This window comes from Epinephelus fuscoguttatus, linkage group LG23 (genome assembly GCF_011397635.1).
Source record: "Epinephelus fuscoguttatus linkage group LG23, E.fuscoguttatus.final_Chr_v1".
Taxonomy (NCBI): Eukaryota; Metazoa; Chordata; class Actinopteri; order Perciformes; family Serranidae; genus Epinephelus; species Epinephelus fuscoguttatus.
Window position 1 is genome coordinate 22,725,642 of NC_064774.1, and position 12,810 is coordinate 22,738,451.

The 12,810-nt window shown below is 40.6% G+C and overlaps 1 protein-coding gene across 2 annotated transcripts in view; it reads right to left on the bottom strand.

Annotated features, from left to right (window-relative positions):
• Positions 1-5,397: 5,397 nt before the first annotated feature.
• The window catches only part of LOC125883649 (inactive ubiquitin carboxyl-terminal hydrolase 53-like), a 33,477-nt gene continuing 26,064 nt past the window's right edge, over positions 5,398-12,810 (bottom strand). Inside the window, exons 14-17 of one of the 2 annotated variants that reach the window (XM_049568102.1) lie at positions 12,699-12,766; positions 7,801-7,867; positions 6,992-7,713; positions 5,398-6,907 (exon numbers count right to left, since the gene is read on the bottom strand). In XM_049568102.1, the coding sequence (XP_049424059.1) occupies positions 6,831-6,907; positions 6,992-7,713; positions 7,801-7,867; positions 12,699-12,766 (934 nt within the window). In that variant the 3' untranslated portion in view covers positions 5,398-6,830. Of the gene's footprint in view, positions 6,908-6,991; positions 7,717-7,800; positions 7,868-12,698; positions 12,767-12,810 lie in introns of both variants that reach the window. The other variant, XM_049568101.1, reaches the window with a different exon arrangement.

Consider the following 12,810-nt stretch of genomic DNA (forward strand, 5'->3'; position numbering starts at 1 on the left):
ATTCGAATTGACAGACTAACGGCTGGGTCTCGACACCATCGCAGTCACTCTGTTCGTAATTAGCGGCACCGCTACTCAGGTGCGTTGGTGAGCTGCGTTCATGTACTCCTCGTAAAGTCCCATTTAGGAATATGATGTAGGTAGGAGTACACAATTTCTTCTCCATTCGAAAAAATAAAAATTGCCAAAATATAATATGATATGACATAATCTAATGCTCCTCTCGTGGTTGGAGGCCTCTAATCATTTGGTAAGATAGAGGTTGTCACAAGAATACAGACCCACTGCATTGCAGGTGGAATTCTACTTCTCTCTTCAAGAGAATTACGGTGAACCTCAGACTTTTATATGTAATACCGTAAAACTTCCATTAATGGCCCACTGGAATCAACAGGCCTATATTTGGGATGGGTGTCTACATGAGACAGGCCATTAATTCGTTTCAAACAGAACAGTTGCTCAGCAAAGTTGGGAAATAAAATCAAATTGTTTATTTGAACCATTATGAATATTGCTTATTAAAAATTTGGCTTTGGATAATATCCTCCTGAGACCCAAACTTTTGTTTTGTGTGCATTTTTAATTTCTACTAGCTATTTTGGGATCAGTACGACCAGATAATTATAAAACACATAAAAACTGTCACAGATAATGAAGTCCCAAGTCCTCAAAGGAGACAACATCAAAGTCCCAATATCTTCAAACAAGTACTTCTTCATTAACAGTGTCTTAGCTTGTTACTGTTGCTAAAACTGATCAAATCTGTTGTCATATCAAACTACAAACATTTTTAATCATAAATAAACAAGTTTCAACCATAAAATGTGATCAGGTTTTGGTCTTTGTCCATTTTTATGTCGCGATCAGCCGCAGACTGACTTGGCAGAGATGACTGCCATCTTGTTTTTATATGGATTAGTGTATTGTGCTCTTACTACCACTAGATGGCACAAAAGGTGTCCACGAACGAGTACATCAGGTCCAAGTTAAGTAGAATGAAGTGTAAGGTCGAGTAAACCCAAAATGTGAATGGGGTCTGAGGATATATCAATTATGAATCATTCTTTTGATGTACCTCTGACAGACAGCACATCAGAGAGAATGAGGATTATTCGAGGCACAGTAAGACAACACCATATTGAAACCCTTTTGATTATTTTGATCTGAGGACCCTTACGGACTAAAGGAATATGAATAACTTCCATAGTGGAATGGTCACATAATTTAAGGTAGCCAACAACCCGGTTTTATACATCCGAAGACCTTCTATAAAAAAAATTAACTGCTTTGCAACCAGATCAGGCGTCTAATTGAGACAGGCGTTGCTGCGTCAAAATGTGTAGCCACACCGGGCTAGTAAAAGGGACTGGGTGTTTAGCTAAGATTAGGCTTTTGATTGAAGTTTTACGGTATGTAGCAAAACACAACCTGCACACAATTTAGTGCAATCAAACTTCATTAAACTCACCTCAACCCACATAAGATTGAAAACAGGCCATAATTTGGCTATCAACTTTAGCCTTTGATTTTAGGGGATCACATTATTTGTCTCCCTCTGCATAAATACATTAAAGTAGGAAAGGACTTTCATTTAGATTAAATTAAAGGATTTTCCACCATAGATTAGTGCATCAAAATTTAACAGGATGGAGGAAATTAAGGTTTTGGCGCTCAAATTTTCCAGGAAGAGGACCCCAATCCCTGTCTTTTCATAGAGTGCTCCAGGAATGAGTCCTAAAACCTAGAAATGAGTTAGCATTTTAGCATTCTGAGCTACCTTGTCTAAAAGACAGTGGTTTTTGTGAAAGGGTTTTTAGTTAGATGGTTAACAAAAGCTTAAGAGACTTTCATGTTTTGTTCTACAACATAAAATACATCAGTAAATACCTCACTCGTAAATTTTGAAGCTTTTATGTGTCTTAAAAAAGGCAGTTGCTAACAAGTGGCTAAATGAGACTACAGAACCTCATCAGCCGAACACGACTTTCCAGTCTCATTGTGGTAGGGATGTTGGGTCATGTGATTGTGGTGTAGCTTGATTGCATTTAGGCTTCAAAGATCATAAAAGTGGCGATCATTTAACAAAACATGTAAGTATCATAAACATTTGTTCGCCACACAGCTTATTTTCTTCACTACTCCAAACTCCAATGGAAAGATCCCATAGGCTTTTTGACAAGACTAATGTACACAGCAGGCATAGCATGAAACAACACATGTATTCCTATAGTCTGAATGTGACATTTTGGAGCGGACACAATGGAAACTGTTCTCACTGCGCAGGAAAATCAACTGTGTGAGCTGATTCTGAAACACAAAGGTTATGCTGATTTAAAGGCAGGAATAAGTCTGCTAAAAAGGAGCATGGGGAGAGGAGATGGTGCAGAGTGAGGGCAGGGCGAAATTCAGCAGGAGGGAAAAGACTGAGGTGAGTTGACAGAGTGAGAAATCATATGAGGATGAAGGATGTGAGTGAGCTTGAGGGACAGTTTGTGTGTGTGAGGGAGAGAGAGAGTGCAAAAAGGGGCGAAATGAGAAAACAGGAGTCTGACTCTGACAGTGGAGCACTGAGCTCAGCTGATGGCCCCTAATGAAGTACGGCAGCTGCAGAGGAGGAGCCCACGCTGACAGGCTGAGTCCCACTCTGACGGATGGTGGAGAAGACGCGCACACCAGAAGACAGCTAAGATTTAAGCATACCAAAACTATGATAGACGTGCCGTGCAGTGAGGAGCAGAGTAGGCCTACTGAGTGGCAGAACATTGTCAGGATTCTCTGAATACATTGCATGGTTGTGTGTTTTCCCTCCAGTGGACATCAGGGAAGTTCTTGTCCGGTGTGGGATTGACATTTACAAAAAAAAAATCATTATCCCTTCTTGATTGCATTTGTGAGTTGTGCTCCTACAAGTGGCAACAAATTGTTTATTTGTTGCAGATGAGCAGGGTGAAAATCCATCCTCGACCCGTTTCTCTAAATCAATTATGTGGTTGCCATTTTAGTTTCAGCATAAAAGTCCATTTTGTTTCACATTCACATTCACGTCTCTCTGAAGAACTTATTCTGAATATTTCCAGCACTGTTGAAGAGTCAGTAAAATCCTAAAATACCTGTGGTGAATCATCTTTATTGTTACTGCTAGAGAATGAAGATTTTCAGGGCGAATACTTGAAAATGAAAATGTACAAAAGTGAACAAATATATCAGCTTTACAGGCATGAGTTTCCTCAGTCTGTTATTTTCTTAACCAATGGTCAATGAAGTGCGCGCAGACTAGAACACTTTTGTGCACAAAAATTCAGACGCATGAAGAGATTCTTGCAGTGACAATGAAATAAAGCAAGAGTTATAGTGTGCATTTATGTGAAAGCCTAGATCAAGCTGCATCTTTTTATCTTGGCTGCAAAGTCCTCTACTTCCCTCTTGAGGATGAAAAAAGCATGTTCATTTATTTCGTGCTCTGAATCGTCAGGATAACAGAAAGATCAGGAGACCTTTTCAGGGAGCTTCGGATCATTAAGGAGACATTAAAACCTGTTTATGTGATGTTACCCCGCCAACATAACACAATAATCCTTAAATCCCTTTGTTTCACAGTCAAGATCATGGTATTATTAAATCCATTGGCTGTGCAAGTGGCTGTAAAGTTACTCTGAAAGAAACTAATAAATGTGTCAGCATGGTCCGATCGTATAATAATTCCCAATCTGTGGTATTGATTGTACTTCAGCATTATTACATAGCTCATTAGAGTAAGGAAAGTATGTAGAATCCACTGTGTCAAATTATTCAAGGATCACACAAGTAAATTTGATGGTTTTTTTCTATCAGTTTGAAGAAAGTTGACATAGGTTTGACCCTACCTTTATCAAACTTTGGATTTTTTTTACAGTATATACAGTATTTTAGGAAGGAACTGGTGTGATTCTTTGAAATATGTAAAGTCTTTTACGCTTTCAGGCCACATTCTGATCCAGTGGCAGACTCATCTATACAGTCTGTCCTCTGTCAGTTAATCACAGAGCCACAAGTTATCATTTTGTTAGGATAGACCTTTCTTCGCTTCCCTTATGAGAATTTAACAATCTTGGACACTCCCTCACATTAAAGTCAGAAATATATTGCTCACTGGTAGTTTTCGATAAGTCACGCCCTTTTGGTGTAACAGAGAACTTGTATTGAGGTGAAATTTGGGATGCCCCACTACAGAGAAGGGACTATCTAGTGAACAGGAATAATCTGGACAAGAATGACAAATTAGATGTTGAATGGATGAATGTTACTGGGCCATGTTCGTAAAGGTGGCCATTTGCAATACTTTACATACACAATTCAAAGGCCAACAAAGGAAAAAAAGGATCAACTGAAATCCATTTAATCGCTCAAACCAGCAGGGCAACCCTTACTACAGGAAATATAACAGCAGAAAACATTAAGGTTTTTGGTTAAAGTCAAAGGTGGCTTTATGTATATGTGGCATAAGAACAGCATGATTTACAGCCTGGGGATTTTTAGTTGGGTAGCCAGTTAGAAGGTGCATTAAGATAACATGACAGCAGGGGGCAGCAAAGCACTATATTTCCCAGCGTTTGTGGCCTTAAATGTTGTGCATGTTTCTTTCAGTAAAAATGATTCACTCAGTACTGACTTAGTTTATTATCAGGAACTTCTTTACAATTTCTAAATGACTATATTGATCATAGACCAGGGGCTGTATTCATAGAGCTTCCTAGTTGCGACAAAATTCGAAGAAAATTCTTAGAACTGTGACATTTTCCAAAAGTTATTCACAAAGCATCTCGCACCTTAAAAGAGCTCCTGAGGTGAAAAAGTGTTCGGAGCAGGGAGGAGGACTTTTAAGAGGCATGAGAGTTTCCTAAACAGATGAGATAATGGTGGAAACACAAAGAGGTTGGAGAAATATTCTCCAAATGCTAAATGACAGTGAGAAAATGAAATCCCACAGATTAGATGGTGCAGGGATAATGTGTGGTTGATCTCATTAGGGATACACACACATTTCCCACCTAACAATATTTGGAAAACTGGAAAAGTTCATTCCATTTCCACTGAGTTGTCACACCTTACAGGGTCACAAAAGGGCCTGTCTGTGACAACCAATCACATTTGTTAAAAGAACGCATCACACCATGCAATGGGGTCGACCACACCTGCTCACTAAGGTAAAAGTTTCTGTCCCTTCCTTGTTCAGAGTTGTTCTGAGAACTTTCCTAAATCACTCCTAACCTAGGACTCGTACTAAAAAAAATTAGGCTAAGTTAGGAGTTCTCTTAGAGTATTCTCAGGATGTTTGTGAATATGGCCCCTGGTTTCTTCTAAGTACTAAAAGTTCAAGCTCAACTTTGTGCTCTTAAATATAACAGCTTGAGACACAGGTATGGTTAAATAAAATTGTTTATTCAACAATTATTAATCAATAAAAATAAAATTAAATGTTACAAAAATTATTTAAAATCAAAGAATTGTACAAATCATGGCTCCAATTCAAACTTGTCATGACATAGAAAAGTACAAAAGGCACTGTGCATTAGAGTCTGCTGCATATATAAAACATTTCCAACCAAAAAGCAGTCCACTACTTAGATTCACAACATGTGACTGTTAATAACCCCCTCGACAGAAACAATAACGCCTCGTCTATCTCTTGATGGCAATTTCAAATGTCCGTGTCCTACCGGTGCAGACTTGCTGCTAATAGGAACTAGTTTTAAGAAACAGGAAGGAAAGCTGAGTAAAGACAAAAATAATGGAAGCTTATGACTGTACGGAGTGTGAGAAGAAAAATAATCATACAGAAATACAGTGCAAAGACATAGAACACAGTAAATATGTAAGGAAGTGTGAAGGTGTGCATGTGAGGAGATAGGGATGTGCCTCGAGTTATGTGCCACATACTTCTCAGTCAAACGGCAATCAATTAAACATAGCTACCCGTGATCTGGACACTTACACTGGCGGTCAGAGATAAACTGGTGTATTAGACCTCCTTTGGTTGAAGTTTGAGAGACAAAAGAAAGAATTGCGACTGTTAATCGCAGAGATCAATAAACTCCATGTACCAAAAAGAATTTCCCTGCCTTAACAGCCCTGCAAAGAGGTCTCATCAGCCAAAAATCTATGTGGGCGTCCTGAAGCTTCATATTCACACGGATCCTTGGGATCCATTTTTAAGTCATGCCAAAAGAGTGCCCAATATTTTCCAAAATCTACACCAAAAAACGTGTTCTGAATATTCCTGGAACCTCTTGTGTTCTTTAAAAATGCCTGAAAGGTTGGTAGAAAGAACTGGGGCAGACACCTGATAACACTGAAATAGGAGTTGTTAAATAAAGAAATAAAAGCACTCCACAGAGTGAGAGGAAGTCAAACTGCAAGAAATTGGTTATTTTTTCATGTAGAAGAAATCTTTTAATCTCTTGTGTGGTAAAGTGGCTTTTTGTGACACATTCTTTAGTAACCCTTTCCCTTCGCTTTTAAACTCAGAAAGTTCTAACATGATCAACAGCTAAGCATTTTAGGCATGTTTATTCCTCTGTACCTTTCTGGTGCTCTTCACTGTGCAAATTCACAATTCATTCAAAGCTTTAAGTAGCTCATACCAAAAACAGTAAGATAGCATTTAAGGACACCTGCCATTCTTTTTACAATCTCTTTGGCATCCAGTTTCATGTCTAACGCTCTGTTATGACAAGTACATAAGCTAATACACAACCCAGTTAGAAGGAGTCAAACTGTGTAGACGTCATACTGCATACTAACAGTTCCTTTTGGCATCCAGTCGCCGGATCAGACAAGGTCTTTTGATTAAATCATAGGAAACCATGCTCATCGAGTCCTTTTGGAGTAACTGGGTTCCACTTTGCAGTAGTCTTTGTGGTCGGGTAGCCTGCAAGACAAAAGCAGAAACGTGTAATCAATGCCAACATTTACAAAAAGGCTCATAAATAGCATTTATATTAGCATATGGTACCTGCATCTGATCTGCTTTTGGAAAGCTCTGGTGGCTGAACATCTGGCAAAGGGAGCCCCCTCCCTTCCACATCACTCTCCCCTGATGACGTATGGTCCTCTGCTTTCATGTACAAGGCAGGCCTCCTGTGGTATTTGGCCCGGTACGTGTCAGTCATACAGCTATCCACAGAGAAGTAAGTGGTGGGAAGAGCTATATCAGCCGGACCAAGGGAGTCTGTACCGTCATCGTGCCCAGGCTTCGGACTGGGTAACCTCTCGTCACTCTCGCTGGCCGACAGATCGTTCCTGTCCTGGTCCGACGACCCCGACTTGGAGCTGGCGTCTGACGAAAGCCTGTGCTCGGCAGGTGTCTCGATCCACCGACGGAGGGTGGTGTGCGATAGTGGGGACGAGCCATTTTTGGGTTCACTGTTGGAAAGTGTCCGGGTTGGCACCTCCGGTGGTTGGGAGTGGACGTCAGATGGGTCAGCGTAACTGTTGCCAAAAGTTTTCGGGGGTAAAGGTGGGGGATAGTTGTGCAACAAAGGGTCAACGGTGCCAGTCTCCTCTTGTTCAGAGAAAGGTCCAGCGAGGTCATCTGAGCTGTTCCACTCAGAACTGCTGGTCTTTGCTAAGTAAGGAGGCACGGGGCTCACGGGGCTGCCGTCCACGTTTTCCTCATGTTCACTGTCCAGACCGTTGTTCTTTTCCAAGATCCCAGGAGTGTATCGGAAGGCTCTTCTTCTGAAACAGAGCATAAACAAAAACATCAGTATTCTACTTGTTCCAAATCAACTGACTACTTACAGAAAAGAGGTCGTTTTTTACCTTCGTACTGGCTGACCAGAGAGGCTGTCTGCATCTTGCAGATCTGGAGATTGTCTTCCTTGTTCACCTAGATAACAGAAAAGCCTCTTGAGCATTTTATATCACAACACACTCATTTGTAAATTCATCATCATCACTACCAGATGGTCAAAAAAACAGAGCTAGGTAACATCTGTCATGTGTTTCTATTCGAACATGGCTACAGTATTTTTTTTCCTGTGTCTCTCCAGCAAAGACATGTTATCTAACTGGGGTCATGGTGAGGCCCTTTGCCTGGTGCTGTGAGAGGAAGTATCAAAGCAGCTAGTCTGGCAGAGCGCCCTCAGGCCCCCTGTGTACCACTCTGACTGTCTGATCCAGCCAAAGAACGTGGCCCCTCAAAGGGAATTTGGGTTCACATCCAGGCCCTGTTAGCTTTGAGCTAACAGCACTAATGAAACAATAAGGACCCTGAATGAACTCGAGCAGATTTAGAAGTTGGAGCATACGCACGCTGGTGAAAGCGAGGGAAAATTCTAACAGTCGATTAACGTCATAATGTGATGTCAAAGAATTATGCTGTGTTAATTTGGAGATAATAGCTGATTTCACGCATTAGATCTGCAAAAACACATGTTTATAAACAGGTCCCTAGGTGGGGGCTGGTGTGGAGCTTAGCCAAGTTAGCAGGGTGGGTGTGATTTACAAGGCCTGAGACAGACAACAGCTGACAACAGTACAAGGAAGAGAGTGAGTGGCTGAGGACCATCTGTGATGTGTCAGCATACCCTCTTTTTTTCCCCTGTGCTCTCTCAAAGCATTAGTGGCTAAATCCTTTGTGCTGGCATGCAATTACGCCAGGGTCAGACTCCAGACTCCAGATCCCTTCCACAACACTATTGCATTTTTAAGCCGGTAAGTCCATGTGGCAATTCACAATTTGATGACGCTGATCTGCAATGTTGGCAAGCAACTGCAACAATATCATTCTCAAAAACACACATGCAAAAAAAAAAGGATGCAGTTTACAATGCTTTGTCCCTAGAAAATCCCCTCATCGTTACGGTCACATGCACTGTTGCCAGGAGAAAGCTTGAAGGAGAAAGCAGCTGGATAACAAAAGGGCAAGGCGGCTGCGTTGTTGTTGCCTGTCCGTCACGGTGGAAATCAAAAGATTTTTCAGAAAACAGCCATCAAACAATCGCTATAATTCCATCTGAATTTAACGTGAATCAATTCTTCTGGTTCAGGGTCTGGCTAATCTCCAGAAAACATCTATTTCAGCGGAATTTGGGGATGTAACCGTGAACGCCAGCAAAACAGATGTACTCAAGGTGTCCTGCTGTTTACATGGCCTACTGCACTTGCCTGGGAAAGCGTCCATGTACTGTGATTGCATGGATTAGGCTGCGGTTCAGTGGCATTCAATGTGCTATCTAAACTGAAGCAAGTGGTGTGCAACAAAATTTCCCTGACATTCCCATGTTAACTGGAAAGCATAAAGTTAAGTTGCTCAACAGGATTAAAGACAGTGAAGCCGTCTCATATGCATACATGTTCTCTTGAACTTGCTAAATGCGTGAGCTGTCAGTGGCTGACATATTAAGAGCCACGCTGCGTGTGCGACTATATATTCATCCCTTAAACACTTGTCAGTATCGAGACGCTCTGCTCATGTAAATCACTCACAGACTTGTCTCTAATTCCACTCTAAAAGAAGGAATAACTCTGAGAAAAGTTCAAGAGAGGCACCTGTTTGTTATCCACTAAAAGTTATTCAGGACATTTAACTGAGGGGGAACAGAGAACCGATCTGACATCATTTCAATTACACAAACTGCCAGAGTGAGGAGCTCCCAGAGGAAACAGAAAATGTGCCTCTATACAGATCATGAAAGCAAACCCAAACTAGGTTTTGAGAAATTGTACATGCAAAAATTCCTGACAGCCCTTTGAAGTTTTGTTGATGCGACAAAAAATGGAAAAAGAAAAAAAAATCTCTACACATTTCAGTTCTAAGGCTGTCAAGTTGAGATTTGTAGTTCTGTGCGTACTGCTGTCTGGGGTACTTAAAATTCTTGAACATCAATCAGGCTCGCATGCATATTTGCAGTTCGGCTTTTCATTAAGACCTGAACTATGTGGGGAAGAAACGTGAACCCTGGAAAAAATGTCAAGTTTTCGACACTTTTATCTGTCCAAAAAAGTCATCACACATTTGGAATAGCCTTTGTTTCTGAGTCTATTGATAAGGCATGGGGATAGAAACAGGGAGCCAAATGCCACAATAGAAATATGTACACATCCCCCATGGCATTAACACATTAACAGTGACTAGCATTGCAGCTCTCAACATGCTAAATCTTAGATGCACATTCACTGTTGAAGATGTATTCAATCACAATGGACATTTTCTGAACTTTTCATCATAAGCATTGTTTAAGATTGCAATCCTCTACATGAATCCTAATTTTGAGGTTTTATACGTACATGGGGGCAAAGTTAAGAACAAAATCTCCTCCATTTATGTAATCATAACCTTAAAAATGGTGTGGTCGTGTGCAATAAGAGCTTTTCTAAGGACTTAATGAGGTCTGCAGGAGACACCGGAGCCAATCAGGACAAATTGAGTAAAGGCGTGATTTCCTGTCAAGATAGCAGGTTGAACTGGCCCTATCTCCTGACAGCCGTGGCCTTTCATGCTGATACAGACAGGATGTTCTGCTACCATTTCCGTTTTGGTGTAATGTCACTCAATGAGGTTCATTCACAAGGATAAAGGTTGTCGATAAGGTGACTAAGAAGAGCCTGCTTTGATGCGACAAATGAGCACAAGAATGACTGCCTGTGGTCAAAATGTCAACTGAGCTCCTCGCAACTGCCCGCCCACATGTGTGTGCTTTTAGAAAGGATTTTGGACTTTAATGGGACACTGAAATCTGCTCAGCCTTCTCTGAAACTGCAGCTCAGGCCACTGAACTCAGGCCAAATTGACTTAGGACACATTAACTGCAGCTTGTCAATACAATTTGCAGGCAGCGGGGCATAAATATCCCATACTGATTTGAAAATAGCTCCTCAGGAATTTAACTCAAAGGCCCTTTGAGAGTTTTTCAGCCAGGTCGATGTTTTAAAATGCAGCATTTTACAGCATTCATCAAATTAATCAAGACTAAGCTAAGATACAGCTGTAGATAGTTTTCAAACACAAAAGAGTTGTGAAATTATACCAATCAAAGAGGAGACTAGCGAATGAACCTGCTTCAGTGTGTACTGAATACTGATACTGTCATATCTCCTTAAAGGCACTGGGGGGCAAACAGTCTGAGTGAGTAAAGAAAAGTATTAATACATATACCTTTGTACAAAAATTAAGTTTGTGCAGTCAATTAACAACATAGGTTTGATCAGATAAGGACTACACTTAATGGTGATATTTTTAGGGGGTATCCTTTAGAGAAATGCAAAAAAAAAAAAAGAGAGACTGCAGCAGTGAATAAATAACCATGCCTGCCATAGAAGTGTTAGTCTTTTTGCCAGGGATTCTTACACATGAATCACTCTGCATGTGCAAATGCTCACAGGCGAACTGACCAGTATTCAACACGACGCATTTCTGCTCGTTTGCCCAAACTCAGCGCACTTGTGTAAAAGCTATTTTCAACTCTGAATAAAACTAAAGGCAGATAGGATTCTTGCTGCTGTTTTTGTGCTGCATGTCGGAACTCTTTGGGACCTTGAAATAACTGCAGCGCTACCAAATGGCATTTTCATTGCCTCGTGTTTGAATACCACCTTCTGACAGGCCCAGTCATGGCATTTTCTGCCCGGCTGGGCACAGCTGGGTGGCCCCTGCAAGCTCACTCATCTTCTCCTTTTATTCAGGATTAACACAGCAAATTCCTGTTGAGGGAATTAGTCAGGTATTTTTCAAGATATCTGTTTATTTAAAAAAAATGATGATAAAATGATACTGTGTCACAAGCAAGCATGTGCTAGATAAAGAATGTGAAGGGTGTCCAGGCGACAAACCCCCGAGTGCTATTCATGTCATCTAATCTCCCTCCATCCTGTCTGGAAGATAAAAATAACCATTATTGCAACTGCACAACATGACTCATATTTGAGGCTCATCATATTCCACTTTTTGCAGACTTTTTTCTTTAACAGTAGTTGTGTCCAAACCGATTTCCTCCCCAGATTTTGTATCCCCATGGATCTAAAATTGTCTTCTTCCTGATGCAAGAGGACATTATTCACTGTGGTTAATGGTTTAAGTCCTTGAGATTTTTTTTTTTCACCATTTCCTATTTCACATTTTATGTAAAGTTTGAGGAAGGACAGAGGACCTGACACAAACCAGGTTTTTTTATTCTGCCAATAATGTTGAAAGTGTTGACTTTGCATAGAAGGAGACAACCAAAACCAGTGTTCTACTTGGTGTTTCCTTTAAGCCCACGTACATTTCTCTGCGTGCTGCATTACATAAACTTTACTCAGGGAAAAAAGGTCAAGGCCAGTCAGTGAGCAACCAGAGCACACTCATTTCCATACAGTATCCCTTCAATCAGGCGGTGACCTTACAGTACTGATGGAACAATAAATCAAGGAAATTGCTTAGTACTATCTTAATGTTTCAGATCCTTGCAACACACGGAAGTCTACGGGCAGGGGAAATTTGTATAATGTCATGGCCAAGCCTTTGTGAAAGATATTTTAATGTGTGATTTATTTCCACTACCTAACACACTGAAAACTTATATTTCTTCTGGTTTTACATGTTTAAATTACAAAATAATGGCTACATATTTCATATTTTTGCTTTGGTGAAACCTACAAAAAGTCTAAATGTGCCCAAAATTTAACCACTGCACATTTGAAATGCTATGGAATAATAAAAGTGTGGGAGAATTACTTACCAGTGGAAAATGTCGAGTGCAACATGTCAGCCTTCAAATCATCACTTCTTCTGGGAAGGAAGTGATCCCTAAAATACAAAATAAATTCAATTATTTATGCATTGTGGAATGC